Below are 23267 nucleotides of genomic sequence, written 5' to 3' on the forward strand. Positions count from 1 at the left end.
GGCCTCCAGTCTCTGATTGGCCGCACACCTCTTCAATCAGGAAAGCAACACGGAAAAAGATTTGAAAAAAAAAAAAAAAAAAAAGTTCTGGAGTGAAGCCTAATCGGATCACGTCTGTTTCATGCTGCTGTGTAGGTTTTGAGCAGAAATAAAAAAAAATCCCCGCCGTGCACTCTGGAGAAGCAAAGGGAGAGGGCGTGACGGAGAAACAGACGCCGTGCTTCAGCTCGGAGTGGAAAGGATCAGATAACAACCCGGTTCAGAGGAGGGACAGGTAGGCTATGTTTTTCCGTCTCCAAGGACTGCCTTTGCTGATGTCAACACTTAGGGAGGAGGGTACGAGACGAGGACAGGTGCGCAGAGGAAAGTTGCCTCTTCGGAAAGGTTTGGATGAAGAGCGGAGGGATACCAAACAGCTGGCTAATCTTTTTTTTTTCTCCCCCCCAGTTGGAAATCAGTTTTTTGAAGTTTCTTGCCTTAGTCTGAACTCTTTTTTTCTTGGGCAGTGTTATCCGATTTGCTCGGAAGTCTTAAGAGGAATATTTTCTCCGCGCTCTTGTGGTGCGTAAAAACTGTGTGGAGGCTCACAGAATCCGTCCTGCTCTGTTGTATCGGGGCTTTTTTTTTTTTTTGACGGTTTGAAGGACGCTGCTGCTGCTGCTGCTTCTTCTTGTGCTGCTTCTTAAGTCCTTGCTGCTGTGAACTGGGGTGTGGGATCCAGACGCCCCAGCATCAGAAGCAGCACTCTCCGCTTCAATGCGACACTGACGCAGCTGATCTCGCATCCCGGTCACAGGCAGGTGATGCTCGAGTAAATCAATGGAAGGATCGATCCTAAACTGAAGGAGTTAAATCTAATAGAAGATATTTTTGAGAAGTATTATGGAATACAACACCACAAATCTGCCTCAACTTCTGTAAACCTGCTATGATTTCCCCGTGCGTCACTGCGTCTTAGGATCAGAAGCAGTGTTGACGGTCAATCGTTTCTTGGACTTCCATTTTTTTTTTTTTTTTTGAGGTTTACAAGATCAACCAACAATGTCCAAGACCCTCAAGAAGAAGAAACACTGGTCCGCCAAAGTCCAGGAGTGCACCGTGTCGTGGGGGGGCTCCGGGGAGCTGATCACGGTGGTGGAGGTGAGAGGCGGCGCCGAGCTGGGAGAGTTCCCGCACCTCGGACACATAGTTTCGGAGGCGCTGGTTTGTCACGTCGGGAGGTTTCCCTTCAGCGGGGACGTGCTGCTGGAGGTGAATGGCACTCCGGTGAGCGGACTCACCAACCGGGACACGCTGGCTGTGGTCCGGCACTTTCGGGAGCCCATCCGCCTGAAGACTGTGAAGCCAGGTGTGTACCCTCATAACACCTCCAACTCTGCACCCCACACCACATTCACAACCAAAGCTGTCATGTGTGTAAAGTGCTCTAAAAGCTCACGATTAAGATGCTTGGGACAGGTGTGACTGGTAAGAGGAGCTTGAGGGTGCAGCCTCACAGCTGAGCCCCATGTGTGCCTGTAGGGCAATGTGATGACAGATCAGATGTGTTGTGTGTGCAGTTTTTATTCATATTTAGAAGCCACTCAGTTCATCAGTTTAGTGTTTTCATCTCCAAAGTGTCTCTCTTTGCTTTCCTCCTTCTTATTCCTACATGTGCACACAGAACATTTGCTCCTTTGCTGCAGCAGTGTAAATGCTGCCAAACAACATAACTGAGATACCGACTGTGCTTAAGAATGTTTGTTCTTAGTGCCCATGAGTGCAGAAGCACTGCACTACTAAGCTTGCAGGTCTTTGTCCAAACTTATTTTGTAACCTTGTCATCCATGCACAAGTGTTTTCTGTACGATCATGGGTTTTAAAATTAAGACATTCATAAAGGCGCACACACACTTCTGTGTATTCTGTCAGTACACTAAGCTCAAAGTGTGTTGACTGGATTTATGTCAGTAATTACCTGACCTACTGGCAATTAGTTTGTGCTACTTTATGGCACACATTCATGCCTACTGAGTGTGTTAAATGTGCTCTAAACATATTGTCAGACTCTGTGTGTGTGTGGTGTGTGTGTGGTGTGTGGTGTGTGTGTGTGATAGAGGCCGTGCTGGCTGTAGTGCTCGGCAAACACTTAGCAGGGATTTATTAATGGCTGCCTCGTCGGCTTAGGCGGTGTCAGTCTGCTTGCTGCAGTTGAGGTGAGTCCAAGAAGTCTAATTGAATCAATCAGGTCCATTTCATCAAATCCCAGAGATTGCTGCGCCCGCCTGGTGACACCATGACCACCATGACTGTCACGACTTTTGCTTCACGTTTGCCTGCATATTAGGGATGTAGCCAAAAGTAGTGTTGCAATAAATCTAAAATGTGCTTATTATTCTAATAGATACAACGACCTGCTCACAGTTATTTTGCTTTTCACATAAAAATCTACCAAAGATATCAATAATTTGACACAAAATAATAACTTATGTATGATTATATTGATTGCATTTTTAAAAATTCTGCTTAGGAAGCTTTCACTTTTGCGTTTTAAACCACGGTTTAAATGTTAAGATTTGTGGTAGTGGTTATTTTTTGTATAACCTGTAAGCACCTGACAGTTTGATAAAAGTTTTGTGATTACATTGACGTTATTGACACCTCACCTCTAATCTTCTTTGAGACAGGGCGACGTTAACAGTAGGCCGGTAAGATATGAGGAGGATAAATATGAGATGTGTGATAACATTCTTCAATATTGAGATAACGACATTGTGATAAATAAGCAAACTTTGCATAAGCATAAAAAAATAAACTTTGCTTTAACTCACAGTTTCTATGACCGTCTGGTCCAAACAAATAAAAACCATTCTGGGCCGCAATTGAAACTTAGAAGGAGGACATACTGGCTGCTGCGTTGTTGTCAGAGGAGCCAGCACTACAAACACAGCATGTTTCTTTAACGTCTGATGAAGTTAGGTACGTTTGTGATTTAATTCAGTAGATTTTTTTACATATTGGTCCTTTAAATTAAGTTATATTTCCTTACCAACATTACGTTTCACAATTTATTGCAGCCTTCATCACATTGTTGATAAAAATTTGTTATAGTGTCGGTGTTAATCCAGTGAATTACTTTTCTTTAATGCATCACATAAGTACTTATATTAGCACTTCAAACACACCAGAGCAGCGACACTTAAGTTTCTTATGCTGTTTGTACTTAAGGATAAGGTTGGCTTAAAGTGCTTTATCTCATCTCCACAACACTCACAAGTTCTCGTAACATATCCTGCTGACCTTGTGTTGTGTAATGTTAGTTTAAGTGATACTGGAGCTCCACTTTAATGTGTGCAGGCTGCTTAGCTTAGCACACAGTGAGACCTCCCCTAGTTGTTCCCCTATGGGGCCTCACTGTGTGTTTGTGTATCTGTCCCCCCCAACCCCATGATTAATTCATGCTCCATCTATCATTGATGGCTGCTGCTTGCCTGAGGTGGGCTGACGGGCAAGATCGGATGTTAGCCGACATGGTGTGGTTGTAAACTTTTAGTTGGGAGTGAGGATGAAGGTGGAAGTTTTGAGTTAATTTGAGTGGATTGTGTTGAAAGAATACTTTTTGAAACAAAAAATCCAACCGCTTAAAAGCCAAGACTTTACGTTATTTCATTGTCTCCTTTTGGATATTCCCACTCGCCCTCCCTCCCTCCTCGCTGCCCAGTTTGTCTTTATCTTCCCCTTACAGCCGGTTAATGCCTCATCATCACATTTTGCCTTTCCCCCTCGTCTATAGTGTCTCCTTTCCTTTTTATTTGACTTATTTCATTCTTACTTTTCCTCCGTCCCCCCACTCCATCACTAGATTACTATGTATAAATATTGCACCATCTTTCCTCAGAATCCTACTCCCTTTAGTGATTCATTCCCACGCAAATTGCATTTACCTGACCTGGCAATCACAGCTGCTGCTTCTGAATCAAACATGAGTCCGCCCCGCTCACTACACTACAGTCAAGACTTCTGGATGCTTCCTCTGCCCCACATTCAGGACAGAAAACACAAGTTTTTCCTCAAGTGGTCCTCTGGCTCGGGACCAGCCGATGCACTCAGTATGCACCTCCGATCCTTAGAGAGCACCGTGGCTAGAAGCGGTAACCTTAAGGGGGACCATTGAGAGTCGAGGCGTATACAGATCCTAGAGACTTGTTGAGTAGGCAGCTCATTGATTGATGCTGTAAACAGACTCGGATCTGCTTGTTTTTTGCCTCAGAGAGCCTAATAGATGAAGCATTTAGCTCTCACGTCCCCGAGCACCCTTGAAACACAAATCAGGTCTTTAATGGAAGCTGTGAAAAGAGTTCTCAAAACTCTTTTTTTCTTCTCAGGGAGATAAATGATGATAATGATCGTCTAAGATGACCATGGTAAATATTTTACAGTGCTGCTCTGGAGATTATATCTGAGCAAAGTGGATGAATAAATGTCTGAGGGCAAGGTCGAGTTGGTCTTATCACAGGTCAAAATGTAAACTGTAGGGTTAAGTGTGCGTATGTAGTTGTCAAAAAAAGTTTTATGATTTCTTATGGACTTCATTGTAAAACTAGCATTAAAAAATTCTGTATTTGATCATGCCTTCAAACCCCTCTATTTCAGCCCTGCTCAGAACAGGCTGTTTCTGTGTCTGTAGCTTTAAATGTAAATGAGCTGTGTCTGACCACGCCCCCTCTCTGGAAGGGCTTGGGTGGCTCGTCCTTTCTTGCACCATTTCCTATTGTTTAAGGTGAGAAGGCCGACTCAGAAGGCAGAACAAACACCTAGCTGTGGGAGTGTCACCCAACTGGGGGAGGAGTTACTGCCTTTTGTGATGTCATAAAGAGAAAATCTCCAAACGGCCTGTTTGAGCACAAATTTTCTGAAATGTGCAGCAGGAAAAAGACAGAGGATGGACTTTACTCATAATTGGGGGGTTTGCAGACAGACTAGAGACACATATTCATGTTTGAAAAACATGGTAATGTGTATTTAGCATAATATGTGACCTTTAATGTAAAGGCATTTGAAACTTGCTATTTTACATTATCTGCAGTGGAAACAGAAAAACTGGATTATACTAAGGTGTCAAAATGTTCAATACTTTTAAAACAAGTGGTAAAGAAATGTTTCTGAGGATACAATCTCTGTTATTTAAATGATCAATGGACAGGTGCTTAGGAGGAACTAATCCATCAAAAATTGCAGTAGCAGTTTTTGTTATCATTTTGGTGTTGGACAGAGATACTGTATATAGATACCCCAAGTACCTGAGTTACCTTCCTTGGGGCTTAATATGAAAGAAACACTAAATTATGTAGAATTCTCCAGCAGATTTCAGTCCTTGAAAGAGTCCAGAAAATTATCCCGAGGACAAAAGAGGCCATAAGGAATCCAGGTAACAATAAGCTTGAATAATTGAGTGGGTGTTTGTATTCCACCTGTTTGGCTTTCTTCGGCAGAGACATTCTCAAAGGAGCCTCCTCTCTCCCTGCTCGATCGTCTTACACTCGCACACACAACCAACCTGTGATGTTCAGTGTGTCTCTGGAGTTCCTCTGTTATGAAGTGTTTCTAATTTACCTTCTTGATGTACCTACTTTCCCTCCAACCTTTCTCTGTCTGCTGCTGCATTGTTTGGTTATTTACAATGCGGTTTACAATTTCCCATAATGCAACTTGACAGCCACCTGAGAATGCGGAGGAACCTGTTGCATCCAATAGTGTTTTACACATGTTGCTGGATGGAGCAGTTTCAGAAAGTGAGAGTTTGCACCACCCCGCATTCAAATTGAATATATCTTCTTGTGTTGTAGGACTTCAACAAATGAATATGAGAAAACCCTTGATGCCTAGTAGTCTATGGTCCACATCAACACACTCAGACGTTATGCAAAAAACAATCCAAGGGGGCTCGGAGGAGAAACTCTAAACTCTAAAAACTAAAAGTCTAAATATAAAGTGTGCCAAGATACGTGCCATCATTACCCAGCCGCCACCCTCACACACACTGCACCCAACCTGATGTAACTGAAAATTCACCCGTATGTAAATCGTGTATTACAAGCAGCCACTTCACTGCTCAAAATGTGATGGGATACATAGCATGCAGACCAGAGCTCGTTTGATTGAAAAGACTCTTCAAATTAAGACAAGTGAAAAATCCTGCAAAAACAAAATGTCACCAATTATTTGTTATGCTACCACTGGGTGGATTGCGATTTAGGAAAAAAAAAAGTCTTGTGCTTATTTATGACTTCTTTTCCTCCAAAATGGCAATCTTAGTTTCTTTTTAAGTGACACTATCGCAGCTGTTGTAACTTTTAAGTGTAACATTTCATATGCCTGCCATCAGCAGAGCAGCAGAGCAGTAGGCTCCCAGTCTTGTGTTAATGTGGTTTCCCCCTACGGTGCAGTCAGTGCCTCTATGACTAAGCTGCTCTAAAAAACCAGCTGAGAGCAGCTGTCAGGATCTCTCAGGTTCTGACGCGCCTTTCCCCAAACGGTAAATGTAACTTCTGTTCCGCTCACTGGCTTTGTCATTTCTGCGTCTACTGAGAGGCGCAGGTTTGTCTCCGAATTTATCTGTGAAGTAGGTGAAAGTTTCCTCGCCAGGCACCGGAGAGCAACCCTTTCATTATGCTCTGAGAGAGTGCTAGAAACCCTAAAGAAGCAACATTTTTCGATGGCATTTCTTACAAGAAACCGCTCCAAATTATCTACAATCTTGGGATCTTGAGATTAAAATAATCTTGAAACCTGTTCCTCTTCATGCTCCTTATTTAGCTCTACACATAAATTAGATTCAGTATTCAAAGTGTGAACAGCTTTTCCGTGCACCTTTCTCTCTCTGATCTCTCTGCTGCCTCTGCGGGTTTATTAGAGTACATGCACACCTCAGCTGTACACCTGATGTGACATCCAGCCATCGAACCCTGCTACTACTGGCTGCTTTCCCACCTCATTCCCAAAACCTGTCACACTTCTCCGCCCTCCATCCCCGCCAGCCCGTCGGCAGCGAGGGACGGCAGTGCAGGCGGACGAGCATACTGAGGGCCCCAGATGCCAATACTGCTCTGAATACGAAAGCATTGCCTCTTCCACTCTTTACCTCTGTGGAGCAGCCTTTCCCCCCTCTGCAACTGGGAGCCATGTACCGCCTCCCAATCTCCCAAATTGAAGCGCCTCCATGTGACAGCGTTTTTTTTACCTCCCTCTCTGCCTGTCTTGCATTTCTTTCTTCCTTCTCCTGCAGTGCATAAGAAAGAAAGTCCCCTGTGAGAGGGGAGAATTAATGAAGGAAAAAGTGAATGAAAGTTTGCTCAATATGATTGCACACTTTTATTGTCTTGGAACTCGATTCCGCCCCAGATGTTTCTTGACACGGACATCCTTCCTGCTACCTTGCAACCATTCCGCTGCATTGCAGAACTAACGTGCCAGCGACAAAGATAGCGCTCTGGAATGAGCCATACCTCTCACTGCCAGGCACCATGACTTGGCAGGCATGTTTTTAAAGGCAGTGAAGATGAGTGCCTGCTGATTCACCAAGACTGCCTCCCGCTGAATGGCCGTGCTGCATTGTCAGCAGCAGCAGCAGCCGCCGTGTTTCCAGGTTTCTGTTTGTGGGAAGGGATGGTGTTCTTCAGAGATATGCACACACAAACACAATGTGATTCCTCAGTGATTCATCGGCCTGACTCCTAATTGGTCCCCTTCCAACAGGAAGCAATTCCCTGCAGCTGTTTATCCCTCACGAGATAAGCCGAGTTGTGCCTCTTAACAGTGAATATACATAACAGAGACCAGAGCATGGCAGGTCCTGAATCACCAGGAACAATAACATCATGATGCACAACATGAATACAGGTCATCTTGGGGGGTCTACTAGGGGGTCTGGCTGCCCCTAGTATTTTTTTCTGCAGCAATTCCCAGTGGGCTGATGTGAGAACGCTGCAGGATATTCTCCGGAGAATTCACCTCGGGCCAATAGGAGGGAAGTGACGTTTCTATACTGTTACTTCTGCATGATGCATAAAACTCAGAAGACTGGCCCCCCCCTCCCGTCTGACAGGGATAGTCTCGAGCTGTGAGGAGCATATTTGAACAGCCAGGTAAACTTTTCCAGGTATTTTAAGGAGTTTATTTGTGAAAATGGCTTGAGGGTATTTTTGTGACAATACTTGTCTTGTTAATTAAAGTGGAGAGAAAGTAAAAAGGAGTGACAGTCTATGCACCACTTTAAAACTTTACATTTTTTTAAATGTGAGGGATTTCTTTCCCCATTTAAAAAAAAAAAAAAAAAAAATACAGGGTAGAAATGCAAAACTTTCCATTACTGCCTGAAGCTGACATAGATGTGCAGCGTAAATGGCCCAGTGATGGTCAGGCACTTTTCACGTTTCTATACTGTTGTCCCCCCACCCCCCCCATAGACAGTATAAAAAACATGGACGTAGTCTCACTGACCTCACCCATTGTTTTCTGACGAAGCATTTTGAGGCCAAATGATGGCGGTTGCCATGTGGAAATTGTATCTTATCTAACATTCGATCAATCAAGAAACAGGCAAAAGGTTGAGCTGAAGCAGGCATTAAGCCTTTATGGCAAACAGCTTCTATGCATCCATTCATCAGTCAAATAAGCCACGCTCTTATTCGCCAATGTATGCATAACTCTTAGCCCAAACCAGGCTGTAAAAATGTTTATTTATGCCGTAAAAATAACTGTATTAGTTTTAATATGAGACCTAATGGGGATTCCTCTGCTTTTACAGCCAGACACTCAAAGAGCTACAGTATTTGCAGATCTGCATAGGTTTCATTTTTTAGCATCCGGTTGCAGTTGCTGCTTGGATTTTCCCCCTCATGTCCTTTACCGTGCCAAATTCTTGATAAGGATTGTTTGTTCCCCCTGATAAAGACAAACACTCGCTGCATTGACCTGATGAGTGATTATGATGAGGGCGTGCTTTTAGGCAGAAATGCACCATCGTCAGAATCTGCTAATGAGTTGAAGAGCAGATTGACAAAGTGTCAATGGACTATCCGGATGTTCCTTTTGTGTAGCTGTGAGTATCAGAGAGTGAGCTTGTTCAAATTTTGTCAGAAGCGATCCATTGTAAATCAATACGGAGATGCAGGGCCGGACGGAGGGGATACAGCAGATAGATGATCTGATAGTTGATTGAACCGAGTTTCCTCCAGATGCACACTCCCTGCCCTCTGTGGAGAGCCCATTTGGTGACTGTTTCTGGCTGCCTCTGTATGCAACATCCCCTGTGGTGTTGCAGCAGAAGCAATAAAAGGGGATCAGAGAGGAGAGGCAGCTGGCACATCACTGCCTCACAAATTCCTCATAGTGGTATTCTCTTTTGAAGGATGTATTGGATTTAAACTGGGGGGAAAAATGATGAACAGGTTTGGAGAAAAGAAGACAGAGGGAAGGAGTGCAGACAACTGGATGAAGAGGAAAAGCTGAGATGGAGCAAGAATTACAGAAGGAACAGTGGAGTGGAGAGGCAGAAAGCAGGACAAAGAAGATGAGAGAGCAATAATAAGACTTGTTACCATTAATCACAATGATAGTATCGATTCTCTGTTGTGGCTGTCTGAAATGATCCTTCCCACTCTCCGTCAAGCCAACACTTGCTATTTCAGACTTAACGCCGAGTTGGTATTTCCAATCCTGTCTGCAAGTAACCAGTGTGTGTGAGCTGCCTGCATATGTTTGTGCAAGCATGCGTGAGAATGAAAGATTAAGGCACTTCTCAATTAGATTCCTCTTCTGGTCTCCTTTTGAGACTCGGCACACATGGAGGCGGACAGGGCGCTTTTTCTTACCATACTTTGGAGAATCTTCTCTGCAACTTTGCTCCTTCTTTTCTTTGACGTTGAAGGAGTATGTGGAGGTGGTTCTGTGATTTATTCTTCTGCTGATCTAAGGATTTATTTTCCGGAAGCAAAGAGATAATTCCGAGATGGATTGCTCTGTCTTGCCATGTGGACTTGTGCGTTCCTCTTGTTCCTCCAGTTGGGATGATCGTCTTTTACATCCAGGGTAATAAATCAGTAGAGAAGACTCAATCCCTGAGTTCAACCTCGGGGGCCTCGATGGGTGTACTTCATACTTGGCCCCGTGCCAGGGCTGATGGGTCTTCGTCAATACTCATTCTGCCAGTGGAGCCCACTCAGCTGTTTAGACGAGCAACTCCTCCTCGAAGGATCGATTCTCGGCCCATTCTGCTCGTGCCAATGACAAGATCTCGTATCAAGAGGAATGGCAGCCAATCGCCCTCAAAACACACCTCGACGGTAAAAGCACCAACTCGGCCAGCTGCTACCGTGGCACCTTCTGCTCTCCAGACTGGTGTTTCTGCCAAGCCACTCCAAGAGAATCGTTAGGACAGCGTCCATCTCAGAGACAATCAAGTGAATTTGTTCTTGTTGATAAGTTAGGCAATAAGGGATTTTTAGGACCGAAGCATCCATGCATTTGTGAATGTTTGATGTAGGGATGTGATGCTACCAGAATTTTAAACTTTGCTTTAATACTATGAAAAATACATTTTTAAAATACATGTTTAGTTACCACAGCAACAAAAAACAGAAGTCCTAGACTCCACATACTGAAAAATGTCTTGATTTGTTTTTAAGAATATGAAACTAAACTCTGTTTCATTACAGAATCTATTTGTGTAATTCAGACAGTGTCTCCTCTGATGTCACCTCCTCTGGTCTCTGGTTGTTTGTGAGAGAAAGTAACTCAACTTTTATGTCTCTATGAGACGCTAAATAGATTCGAGAATCAAACTGTGAATAGCTTTGGTTCTTTCTTGGATACTATCTACCATTAAAATAACAGAAACTGTATCGTTTTGAAGCCACTAGCAACTTGAAAAACAAGAATGGAGTCAGAGATGAGTGATGATGTCTATGACTAATTTGTTAGCTGACTCATGTAGATGTCTATTTTTAGATGTTATTTTAAAAAGTTGAATGATTGCCAATGTGTTCCGCTGACATTCTGCCACCATACATTTGATTCATGATCAGCTTATAAGTTTGAGATGTAATTACTGGTTAAATCGAGCTTGCATTATCAGTTTAAACAGAGGTTGTTTAATGCTCTTTAAACACGAGCAGACAGACTGCATGAAAGACAAATGGCGCCGCTGATTGACACAAAGTCGATCTGAAGACGCTCCGATGTGGAACGTGTGAGGGGGAGGCAGCCATCTTCTCACTTTCATGTTATTAATGCACCGCGTGCACCCCGTCCACCCTCCATGGTGAGATGTCATGCTCTGTGGAGATGAGGTTCCCTGAGTGTCCTCATTAGAATTCATGGGTGTCAGGATCTCAGCCCCGGCCAATTTAGCTTGCTTTGCTCCTTAGCTTCCCTAACAGGTTATTGATCGGGTCCAATCTCATCCCTGTCAAGGCAGCCGGCGCATCCGGAACTGCTGCATGCGCTCAAGAGCCTGATCTTTATGAAAAGTCAAGGACACCTCGAGGACGTCTTGCTTACAGTGTATTTGGCTCACAGCTCTTATTAATGAAGCCTTTGGGGATGCTGGGGAGCAGACAGTAACCTGTGTTTGTATCCGTTCTGACATTTTGCCTTTTCAGTATTTTACTCATGAACTTATTTTCCACCAGTAAACTAATCCTAGGACTCAAATTGCACAATCCCTCTGCCACCGAAATGACAAGAGGGCTTGCACTCTCCACACTTGTATGTGTGCTTTCATTGTTGTGTTAGCCAATGTTTTTTTAAAAGGCCAAAACTCACACAGTGACAAATATGCCCCCAGGCTTTGGCTGATACCTAGCTGTCGCCAGCTTTCCGAGGTCTTCGAGCAAATTGACACAAGAGATCACATGTGTGTAACTCAGTGTTTAAAGTAAGCAGACGGACATGTCGAACTGTTATCCTGGTGTTGCAGCGATGCAATCGCTGGAGTTCAAAGGAGCCACACAATTGTAAGAAATGTTGTAACCAAGACCAAGATTTGAGATTTACATACACAGGACTTTGTCAGAGCCAAGAGCAGACCAGTGGGAGTTCTCTCTGCATGAGATGTGAAACATGGAAATATTAGGGACTCCTTTTAAGATTTATGTCTTGTCATTTTTGCTCCTAATATAATCCAATTTCCACTCCGGGATTAATAAAGTACTTCATCAATCTATTGACCTTTCTGTCTTTAATGGAATCTCAAAGATCCATATTCCCACAAAGCAACCACATGATAAAAGAAGTAAAGGTTTTTCTCCATGCACCTCTTTCATCACAGTAATTAGTAGCCTCTAAGTCAAGTCATGAGTCACATTTTAATCAAGAAGTTTGCATTCTAGTACAATAATAATGTCATAAATCAGGCCATTCACAGGTAATGACTGATATATGCAGATGTGCTCTTGATTGGTCTTGAAATTGAATCTCAATTTGGATTTGTCCGAGATCTAAAATGTGGTAGATCTGAGTAGTAGTAGAAATAGTACTTACAAGGACCAGATAATCATATTTAAAAGAGGGCCCATTCCACCACTGGCCACCCCTCTGGACTCCAGAGGTGTAGTGCGCAACTAAAACCAATTTAAATCATCAGACAGAGCTTTGTATCGAACAGCTACATCTGCTTCGGCCTAGAAGATAATGACACACTGAGGACAAGATCATTCATCCACCCATTATCTATACCGGTCTTCCCGGAGCCGATCCCAACAGTCATTGGGGCGAGAGACAGGGTACGCCTTGGACTGGTCGCCAGTCAATCACATGGCTGACATATAGAGACGGACAACCAGCTACACTCACATTAACACGACTGGAAATGTCACCACTTAACCTAACAAGCATGACTTTGGATGGCCGGAGTATCTGCAGAGAACCCACGCTTGCAAGGGGAGAACATGCAAACTCCAAGATATGATCAGCTGCTACCAAAAACTCAAATTCAGCCTTCGATTAGAGGACATGAAAAAAACTCTTAATTCTGTTGTTTATAGGCAGAAAGAGGATTTCTGTCAGTCCTGGTTTGAAGAATGGAGCACCCCCTTCAGCTGCTTCAGGGTTTATGACCCGGGCATGTTGCGTTTATTTAAGCCAACACTTCTTGTTTATTACCCTTCAACCTTGACCCTTAATGAGCCCTGGTATTCAAAGTTTGGAATGTACAGAGCAGTCTTTTCCTACGCTTTATTTGAGTTTCCTGTCCTCATGATCACCTTCCTTCAGCAGTGTTGCGTTGTTGTCGATGCATTTTCTGGCATGTTGTGTTTGCCCAACAGACACTGTCATTGGTTTTGGCTCACTCAGCTGTTGGCTGTCATTTTTCTAGGTTTCATTCCAACAACCGCTTCAACAAGAACAATTTATCCGGTCATAACATCCGTTCACTGGAACACACTTCTTCTCTCCAGCGGAGAATATTTGCAAAGTGTCAGTATCGTTGGGGTTCAATTACACAGCGAGTCAAAACCGGTAATGGTTAGAAACATTCCTTTTGTCTGGTCCAGTGCTTTGACAAATGATTTCATTGTTGCGAGTGTTTGTCTCGCAGGAGGGCCCGAGGGTTCATCTGGGAATGATTATCATGTGTGGAATGCAGTTATTTTGGATTTACTGTGTACACAGTGACAACTCGTACAAGCTTCCACCGGTATATTGTTACCAACAGGTGCTCGTTCTGGCAGACGTTTAGCATTGTTCCCATGTCACCTCTCCCTGCCTCGAGATCACCCTAAATATTTTGTTGTATTTTGTTGTATGAAGACAGCTGCTTCTTCCGTCGAGGCAATTTTCATTCAAATTTCAGGCCTCCAAATTGTGTTGTTTTTGTCGATGAAAGGCATCCTTGATGTCATGTTTCAACAAATACAACGAAACCAAAGAGAGGAACACTTGCCTCAATGAAATAAGAACATTCAATTAATTTTTTCAGTCTTTACAAAATGCCTCGCTTCATTCTGAAAGTGATCTTTACTTTGGTTGACGTTCCTTTGATACACCTCGTCTTTGTTCCATTATGTGTTTGTGTGTGTGTGTGTGTGTGTCTTTCTTCTATGCAGAGATAAAAAAAACAAAATAAAAAAAAAACATCAAGCATCATTCAAGTCCCGTCTTTGGTACGCCAGGGACTCATCATATTTCTCTCCTGTAAATGAAAAGTGGTTTCAAGGTAGCGCAGGCTTGTGGTCTCTTAACCTATTGTCATTCCAGTCGAGCTATCACAAGGAAACATCTTCAAAGAATAACACTGTCAAATTGCTCATTCGCTAAAGAGGAATGCAGTCAAACTGGTGTCACTGTAATGTTGATGGACGACCTGTTTCTACTACTCAGATGTAAGAAAAAAAAGGAGTGTTTAAACATCCTGAGTGACCTGATGGACCTGATGCCATCAGGCCTTTATGAATCAATCTATAAGGCTAATTAAATAAGCAGTTAATGTCCACATTCGTATGATTTATTTATTCCAAAATAGGGACAAAATGAACATAAGCATGATACAAAATATATGTAGCCATTGGATGATTTCCATCTGTAGTCCCTTGGCAGGTTGGTGGTTCACATGTATACAAATTTACATAAAACCACAATGACAAGCAAAAAAAAAACAAACAACAAGTAATGACAAAACAGCAACATAATCTGTGCATTAGTTCACAGAGACTGGTTTATACAAGCACAAAAAGTGGCTGTTCTAAACAAAGCAGGATAAAGGGACCTTCAGAGTTAATGTGCTTAAAGTGCTTGATATGGGATGTAAAGTGCCTTAGCATTAAAGTGCAAAAGTGCAGGAGTGTATTACAGTGATTATGAGGTACTGATTGCAAAATTGAGAGCCTGTAACTTTAAAGTTCTGGTGTGATTGCATACAGCTATATTACGCAGAGTTTACATATACAGTAATGTGAATGCACATTGCACAGGGTTAGCATTTACTGACATCAATGCCGATATCGGACGCTGCATTTGGGCTGTATTGGACGCCCATACTGATACTCAGATTTGGGGGAAAAATGGATAAATTACCTAAAGCCCTCAGGTAAAAATGATCCAGAATGAATAATCATAGATGTGACAAGGGGGCCTAAAGGGAATCGCTTTTCACAGGATCCAGAATTTTGTGCAATGCCCTTACCAGTATTAGTATAGGTACCAGAACAAGTCTAGTTATGGGATGGTGTTGCTGCATGCAGTGTGTGTGTGCCACAGAGGCCGTGTGTCAGGGGACTCCTTATGAGCTGGCAGAGCAGCAAAGCTCACACTGATTCAACACATCAGGTGGCGTCTAAGTTTAGAGGGAAAAAACGGAATGCAGACACAGGCTTCAACATATGCACACACACAAAAAAAAAAACACACATGCACAAGGGATGGATGAAATTCAGATTCCTTGTGACAGCCCACCCAGCCGCCTGTTGACCCGCATGACCCCTCACAGCGGTTTAGCACGAGACGGCTCCAGACTGGACATGTGGGAGTGAGAAGAAATACACCCTCCTCAGTCAAACATGCAGACTGCGTGCTGTTTTTTTTTCAGATCACATAGCACAATGTGTGACGTGAGCTGTGTGTGTTTTATACTAATTGTAAAGGCTCTGTAAATATGACTGTGAGACGTGAAGGTGCTAACTCTGCAGCATTCAAATGAGGCAGGGAATATCTCATATCTTTTTCTGTCCTGTTATTTCACAGCTCAGGATATGAGAAGCAAAAACCCAGATTACAAGACCGTCTATCAGCAGTTTGAATTAAAAGTTTTGTGATGTTATCAGATGCGTGACATGATATTTTAGCAGGATAGTGGCACTCAGGGTTTTTTGTTCTCTGCTTAAACGTTGAAGCATGTCATTATTTGTGCACATGCCTACTGATTTTTTTTATCACTGGCACCAGCACTGTTGAGCCTTTTTCTTTTAGTTTGCAATTTGTCTTCTGTGTCTTGATGATAGATCTAACCACCAAAGAGTCAGAGGAAATAAAAATCAAGCAAAGGGAAAGCACTCAAAACAAATGAACGACAGTAAGTGACACTGTCGTATAATTTTCTGTCCTTCTGCTACTTCAATGCCAGTCGATGTGTAAGGAAAGAGCTGAGGCGTCGGATCTCCGTCACAGGCGTGGAGAGGCTCTCACTGGGTGTTGATTGTGACCTAAAAGCTGCAGCAGTTTTGCTGTGACGCAGTCGATGACTTAATCACGTCACAGTGAGTCACACATTCAGTGAAGCTGGTGGATGAGCAGGATTCCTCTGTGACCATGATGATGAGACCCAACAGACCAATAGGAATTATCATGATCATTCAGTGGGTTGTTATAACTCGAAGTCTCCGACAATCACAGACACATCATCGCTACAGGGAAATAAAGCTTTTTCTTTTCTTTTCATTTTTTTGTTCCATGATCTGTGTAGATTTAGGGCTTGGCATATTTAAAAAGAAAGAGGCTGAAGATAGTCTATTCATTTAGCATTTCCAGAATGCTTTTATCCCACTACTATTTAAAATATTCTTCTCCTGTGTGTTAATTTTAATATCTTATGTGTCATATTTAATTTTTTTCATTTTTATACATATTTTTTAATTGTTATTGGTGTGCATTAGTCTCTCAATGACGATGATGATTTTATAAACTACTTTTTCGTCAGTAACTTTTCTGCACTCTTGTAAAGCACTTGGAACTGCAATTTAATTTGTCTGAAAGGTGCTACATAAATAAAGTTTGATTGATTGAATACAGTTGAATTGTTGGGTACTAGAGTCAACGTTTAACTGTAGGTGCTCGATATAAGTCTTAAGGGAATTTCTGCACTTGGCAATAAAGTGAAAAACGTAAGGATAAAGATAAAATGTCAGAAATCTTCGTCCTCTGTTTTGGCTAATTTGTTTCTTATACCTTTTACTTCAAGTTAAGCTTTAGTCTCAGCACTTAAAAACTTGCATTCCTCAAAATTGCAAAACGGAAACAACCACAGTGGTTTCTAACCCATTATGGCTCATGACCCCAGTTTCACTTCCCAAAACTCTGGTGACCCCAGACATCCAAAACACAGTCAACTTCATGGTAAAAATTACTTTGAATTCAATTATGTAGTAGCCCACCTACTGTGTTGGAGGTAAACATACATTTTATACCACATTTAGACTTTTCCTGTAGATTATTGTGGACAGAGGAAGGAATTTCTGCACAGTGCATGACAGACAGAGAATCTGCAAGTTTCTTGTTTTGGCATAGCCTATGGCCCACAGTAGCCTGTTACTATATTTTAATATATTGTTTATTTCTTGGTTGATCTATAAATACAAAATTCGGGTGACGCCATTTGAATTTCGGGACCCCGAGGATGGAAAGCCTGCTTTATACTCTTCCCTTACTACCCCCAACAAAAGTTTGTAAAAAAATATATTAGCAGTTTTGAGTCTGTTTTGTGTGTTTCCTTTTTGCTTTTTAGATACTTGTCCTCAAGATCTTTGTGCTAAAGCTTGTTTTTATGTCTTTAAAGACTCAAAAACATCTCAAGATTAAATACATCTGTTTATTTCATATGTTTTCTCATGTCTCTTGCGCACACTGATGCCTCCTCAAAAACATAGAGAGGTGATGAAATGACTACTGCGCTACTAGAAATTTCAAGTAGCTTTTATGTTCTATGCAGGATTATTTATCTGCTTTCAACTGAACTAACGCCGCCTTGAAGTAGAATTCTACAGTCGTACAGTTACTGGCATGTTTTTGCAAACTGAAGGCAGACATTTCGAGTGGATGCGACTTATCAAAGTTAATGGAAAAAGGATCAGTGTAGTCCTTAAACGGTGAATTTCAGATGAGCATGAGAACAGCAGGAGCGTCAGTGTGTGCAGGTCTTTGATACCTGTGTGTTTTCTCCTAGCATCTCAAAGCTTCTGTTCTCTCTCTGCGCTCCGTTTGTCCCCGCCATCTGTTTGTTTACCCTGATTTATTGTCTGTATTATATCTCCGTGCTACAGTGTGAACCGGCGTGCCGATATGCAAATGCACAACCGGCTTTCTTTCTCTTCTGCAAATAAGAGCGTGATCCCCGAGTTTGCATGAGTAACTGATCATCAAAGCGCGGTCGTGTGGACGAATCAAACCTCTTCAAGAGTCGAGTTAAAGTCTGACGTCTACAGATTGTTGTTTAGTCGCCGCTTAGGACTCGATGCTACCTTCAGAAAACAAAGAGTTTCGGCTCTCATCCCCCCAGAAGAGTTCGCCGAGGAGCGAATGACAAATGAAGCTGAACTGAACTAAATAGAATTCAACATACACATATAAATATACTTAGAAGCACATGTACCCTCATGACTTCCCAAAAGCCTGCAGTTACTCAGCTAATGATCCTGCTCAGTGCCCAAGTCGTTTCTATTATTGGGACGTGCTCCTATTCATCCATCATTGGCTGCTTGGTGATGCACAGTGGCAGGGCGCATAAGTGGCCCCGCACTCCTCTCCTCACAGCCCTCTGTCAAAGCCACCACCACCACCACCCCCTCCTTGTCCCTTTTTTCTCTTTTTTTATCTCCTCTGGCCTTCTGTTTTTCTCTCCCTCATCTATGGATGGTTTTTGTGTGGGGGGGGGAACGGCTAAAGTAGAGCAGGCTTTATACTTTATGTCTGTGTGGCTTATATAGGACTTGCATGGAAGGAAAAGAGGGGTTCTGGGAAAAAGGGGGGAACAATGCCCCTTATGGAGCAGCATGTAAACATCATCAAAAGATGTCATGTGCAGTGAACCAACATGTGGAGACTCAAGCGTTTTCTCTGTGAAACAGACCAATGGCTTCCCCCTGAATTGGTTTCGACGACACAGTTAAGGGGCGTCCTGCAGCTTGTAGATAGTGCCGTTTTTCTACACATCAGTCTCACCGGCCCCTCCCTCTTTTGTCTCCAATTGGAGGCCTTGCTTATGAGCCGTGTGCATAAAACTAGCCACACTTGTTTGTTGGTTTCGGTGGAGTTTCTAAGCAGTGTTGTATTTCCAGCTGGAGCCTGTTTTTCAAGATTGAAGGATATGGATGTTTGTCATTGCATGCGTGTCACTCTGCAGCTCTCGCACATCGGACCTGGAGGTAATCGCCCTCAACCAGCGACTCTGAACGCCTGTTCCTTCTGACACTGAACTGATAAGACGAGTCAGCTCTGTCTGTTGTTGCCCTTGACAACCAGAGTAAACGGCGGCGGTATCAATGGTGAAAGTATCGAGTCACTGAGCCTCACTACCAAACAGTATAGATTACACCTGCTGACATCCAAAGTCCTGGGAATGGAGGTGCTGTATTCTGTTTCCTCCCTTTTTAAAGATTTAAACAGAGAGGCTTGGCAGTGCAGGGTTTAAGGTGACACAGAGGCTTACTTCCACTTCGACCCAGCTCAGCTGAGGACAGGTAAACTGAATCCTCCCAGACTCAAATCATCATGTAATCGTCGGGGATCAACAACACTGTGCAAAGTTAGTTTTGGGGTGAACACGGACAAAGATGAGTGCTGTTTGGCATTTGTGTGAGCACCATAAAATTTAGCAAAAAAATGGACATAGCTCATAGCGGGGAAGCCAACGCTGCAGTGCCTTAAACCTGTTTTCATTCCAACGGCCAGCAGGGGGTGACTGCACTGGTTACTTAAAGAATATTGACGGTATTGGAGCAGATGAGAATATTACCCTACTTCTTACTTGACTTGTTACTCCAGAAACCATTTCCCTAATTTGTTTGGGTCTGTTCAGCTAGTTTTTAAATCTTGACAGATTCAGCATGATATGTACATTTTAAATTATTGTCTAATTTAGAGCAATAATTCAGAAATAAGTCAGACAAATCTTATCCAGCGGCGGAGCTAAACTTTTTATTGGTGGCCCAACTGGAGCTCTTACTTGTATAGGGGTGGCTTGCAGTATCTGTGTCCAAACGCACATACTTTATTAACCCTTTCTATCTCTGCTAATCATATTTACTCACTTGTAGCATCTTCAAGATGTTGTACTCCTGTGTATATATTTTTTTTTACTTTAAAAAGTAGCAGCTGCAATTCTTAAATCTTCTGAGCTTAATTCTTAAATGGCTCAAAGAGAAGATGTTTGTCCAAATTTACAATTTTAAAAAGTTCTAACAAAAGGAATTGTACTAGATTAAAATTCTGATATAGCTACGAGCAGCCTGTTGGAACAAAGTCCAAGTTGGTTGATTTTAACACAAGTCCTGCCTCTGGAAAGGAACATAGCCAATCATAGTTCAGGACAGGATTCCCCCCCCCCCCCCCCCGGGACACTCTCTCGTCCCCCCCCTCATCGCATCAACGCTGTCATCCAAATAAAGCCACTTCTGGTTCTAAAAACAAGATAGTGATGACCAAAATACCCATCTGTAAGCTTAACAAGGTGGAAAGCTTGAGGAAGACAAGGCAGTGAAACCAATATTCTTGTTCCTTGATCCCTGCTGTGTCTAAAGGAGCGAGGTCTGACTTCCTCTCCAGTAGTGCAGCACTGCAGCTATACAAGCACGTGCAAAAGCATGTACACATGGACACGCGTTCTGCACTGCATATGGAACCCTAAAGCTTTCACATTGTGGCATTTTTTTTCTATTTGTGATTAGCTGTCGAGCTAGGAAGTGCTTTTTTTTTTTTTTTTTTTCCATCTCTTTGAACTGCTTCACATCCAGCATTCTCCCACATTTTCTTTTACTAACCCTGCTCCAAGTGGCATTGCGTGGTCTATTTTGAGCCTTCTCCGTAAATCCCGTGGGATCAAAGGGCCATTTGATGATGCGTCAATTATATATATTTCCTCCGAGATAGAACTCAGTTGCTGTGCAGTTGATTCATAATGAATTGTCCACACCTGCAAAGACGCACAAACAAAACTTGGGAGTGCGAAAAAAAAAAAAAAAAAAACTGTATGTAAATGTGAGATGATAATAATAACTCTCCTCCAAGTCAGCAGTGTTTCCTTTTATGTTTGGTAGGTAGCAACAAGGGTGAACACTCTGGAAATTCATGAGGAATAAATGCCTCTTGGTAGGGGGGGGGGGGGGTGCCTAAGGAAACTCTGTAATGAGAACGAGGAGACGTTTGACATTCTGTTTTTTGCAGGTTTGCAGGCTGTTTCAATTCAGTAGTAGTAGAATGAAGAGAGTGAAGAGGTAAAATGATGAGGAGGAAATAAGAAAGACAGAGAGAGAGAGAGAGGGGGGAGGAATCACTAGAGGGGAGAAAAAGAGGAAGGATTAGGAAGGGAGGAAGTGTGCGCTAAGCCCTACGATGCTCCATCTGGGAGGAGATGAGGCACGCTGTCTGTTCATTGTGAGGAGGGGAGGGGAGGGGGGGGCGGCTAAATTAAGTCATCAGCAGCAGCACTGAATTACGGCCAATTGTAGATAATGGCCGGTCGGAAAATGTCACAACAATCATGTGTTGATTGGCACCACTCCACTCACTCACTCAGTGGCGACTCTCTCATGCTGGGTCATTAAGCTGAAGAGCGATAGTTAGTGGACTGTGGACTATAACCTGCTGGTGTGGATCTATACACACAGATACACAATGCAACATGCTGTTAGTTATAAATTGATGTTTGCTGTATCTATGCTGAAGGCCAATTTGAAGTCAGTTTCCTGTAATGTAGTAGGATTTAAAGGCTCTCTTGAAGATGTGTATGCATTATGTGTCGAGCCTAAGTGGGAGTTTGTGTTTGTGTGTGGGCATGGTGCATTCCCCTGTTTGTGTTTTTTTTTTATCTCTTATCAAAGTCCAAGTGTGGTCGTAAATCCAGACAGTGTACAGTTAATTATTGAGTTATTGTGTTCTGACCTTCCTTCTTCCCTGCAGTTCACCCCCCCTGACGTATTTTATCATTGAGCCTGATGGCAGCCTGATATTAAATTAAAAAAAGCATAATTGCTTTGGAAGGAAATAGTTGCCTGCAGCAGTCAAGTGGCTGACATGTATTTACCCTCGGATTAGCCCAGAAGATATAGGCTCACACATCCTCGCATGCTCAAGTCCTCTTTTGAATGAGATAACCCGGTCTGTGTAAATATTCCAATAGCGATTCCAAACTGAAACCGAGCTGCACGTGTTTGCTCGCTGGTGACGGCCTTCAGACAGAGCTCTGTTTCAACATCTCAGTCCGGCTATCTGCTTTCAACACTTTGTGCTGCGACTTACTTTAGAGGTGGGAAAAGTATTTGGCTGTTCATCACGTACAGTATATCTAACCATTCACTGCTTAGTTTTAGTTTATCACCACACCAAACACCTACAGGATGTGAGCCTACGCACGTCTACAGTGGTACGAGAAGGCTGTTTGTTTTAGAGTTTTCCATTACGTTTTAGCCAGACATAACAATATTTCCACAGACTTCTATAGGTTTTCCAGTCACATCACCATTGTTTGAAACTATAGGATGTAACCAGGTTAAACGTTCTGTTTTAGCTAGTCAGTGTATGTTAGCGGCAGCCTGACTGCAACCTTCAGAAGCTGAGCAGAAGCATCAGAGAGGCACTGATTTTGAATGTTTTTCCCAATTTCCAATTATTTACAACTTTTTTTAGTTTGTTTATTCTATTCTATCTTTTTTTTTTGTCTTTATATCAACTCAAAATGATTTGGGTCCACCAGGAACCAATTTTGAATAATTTAATTAGTTTGTGTTTGTTTAGCTCAGGGGACAAAGAAGGCTTTTTGCCTTTATTGGATAGAACGGCTGAAGAGAGGCAGAAAATGTTGGGAGGAGAGAGAGGGAGATGACATGCAGCAAAGGGGGCGACGGTCGGATTCAAACCCACGGCTGCTGTAATGAGGACCATAAACTCTGTTCATGGGGTCACAGCAGAACCGCTAGCTAGGCTATCCGGCGCTTCATGTGTACACTATTTTTAAGTGCAATGTAAATGTTCTATTAAAGAAACCTTGTGAGTGATGAAAAATATGGTATCTTAACCCCTACTAGCCAAGCATCTTCAAATAAGCTAGCAGCAGCTCAGCTCCCAGCCCCTTCTGATGACCTGTTCTCATGAAATCATTTTGAAGAAATGTTGAGTCTTTCACAAAAAAATGTCTTTATTAGTTTTTTAAATCATTTTCTGAATTTTTTAGATTTAAAGTGAGTCATGCGGGGTCTTCACCGCTGATTACTGTAGTCATGGACTTTCAGAGAGCGGCCCGTATACTGAGTATACTTTAAATAGCGTACACAGAGAAAATTCAGTGTGCCCTCCAGTCCGGACATGGC

General features: G+C 42.7%; 1 protein-coding gene across 4 annotated transcripts in view; it reads left to right on the plus strand.

The window, feature by feature from the left end:
* The first annotated feature begins 246 nt into the window (after positions 1-246).
* Positions 247-23267, plus strand: part of magi3a (membrane associated guanylate kinase, WW and PDZ domain containing 3a) — a 134578-nt gene continuing 111557 nt past the window's right edge. For all 4 annotated transcript variants that reach the window (XM_020645969.3, XM_020645970.3, XM_065961380.1 and 1 more), the window contains exon 1: positions 247-1348. In XM_020645969.3, the coding sequence (XP_020501625.2) occupies positions 1042-1348 (307 nt within the window). In that variant the 5' untranslated portion in view covers positions 247-1041. The remainder of the gene's footprint in view (positions 1349-23267) is intronic.

The sequence above is a fragment of the Labrus bergylta genome, chromosome 12 (assembly GCF_963930695.1).
Source record: "Labrus bergylta chromosome 12, fLabBer1.1, whole genome shotgun sequence".
NCBI lineage: Eukaryota > Metazoa > Chordata > Actinopteri > Labriformes > Labridae > Labrus > Labrus bergylta.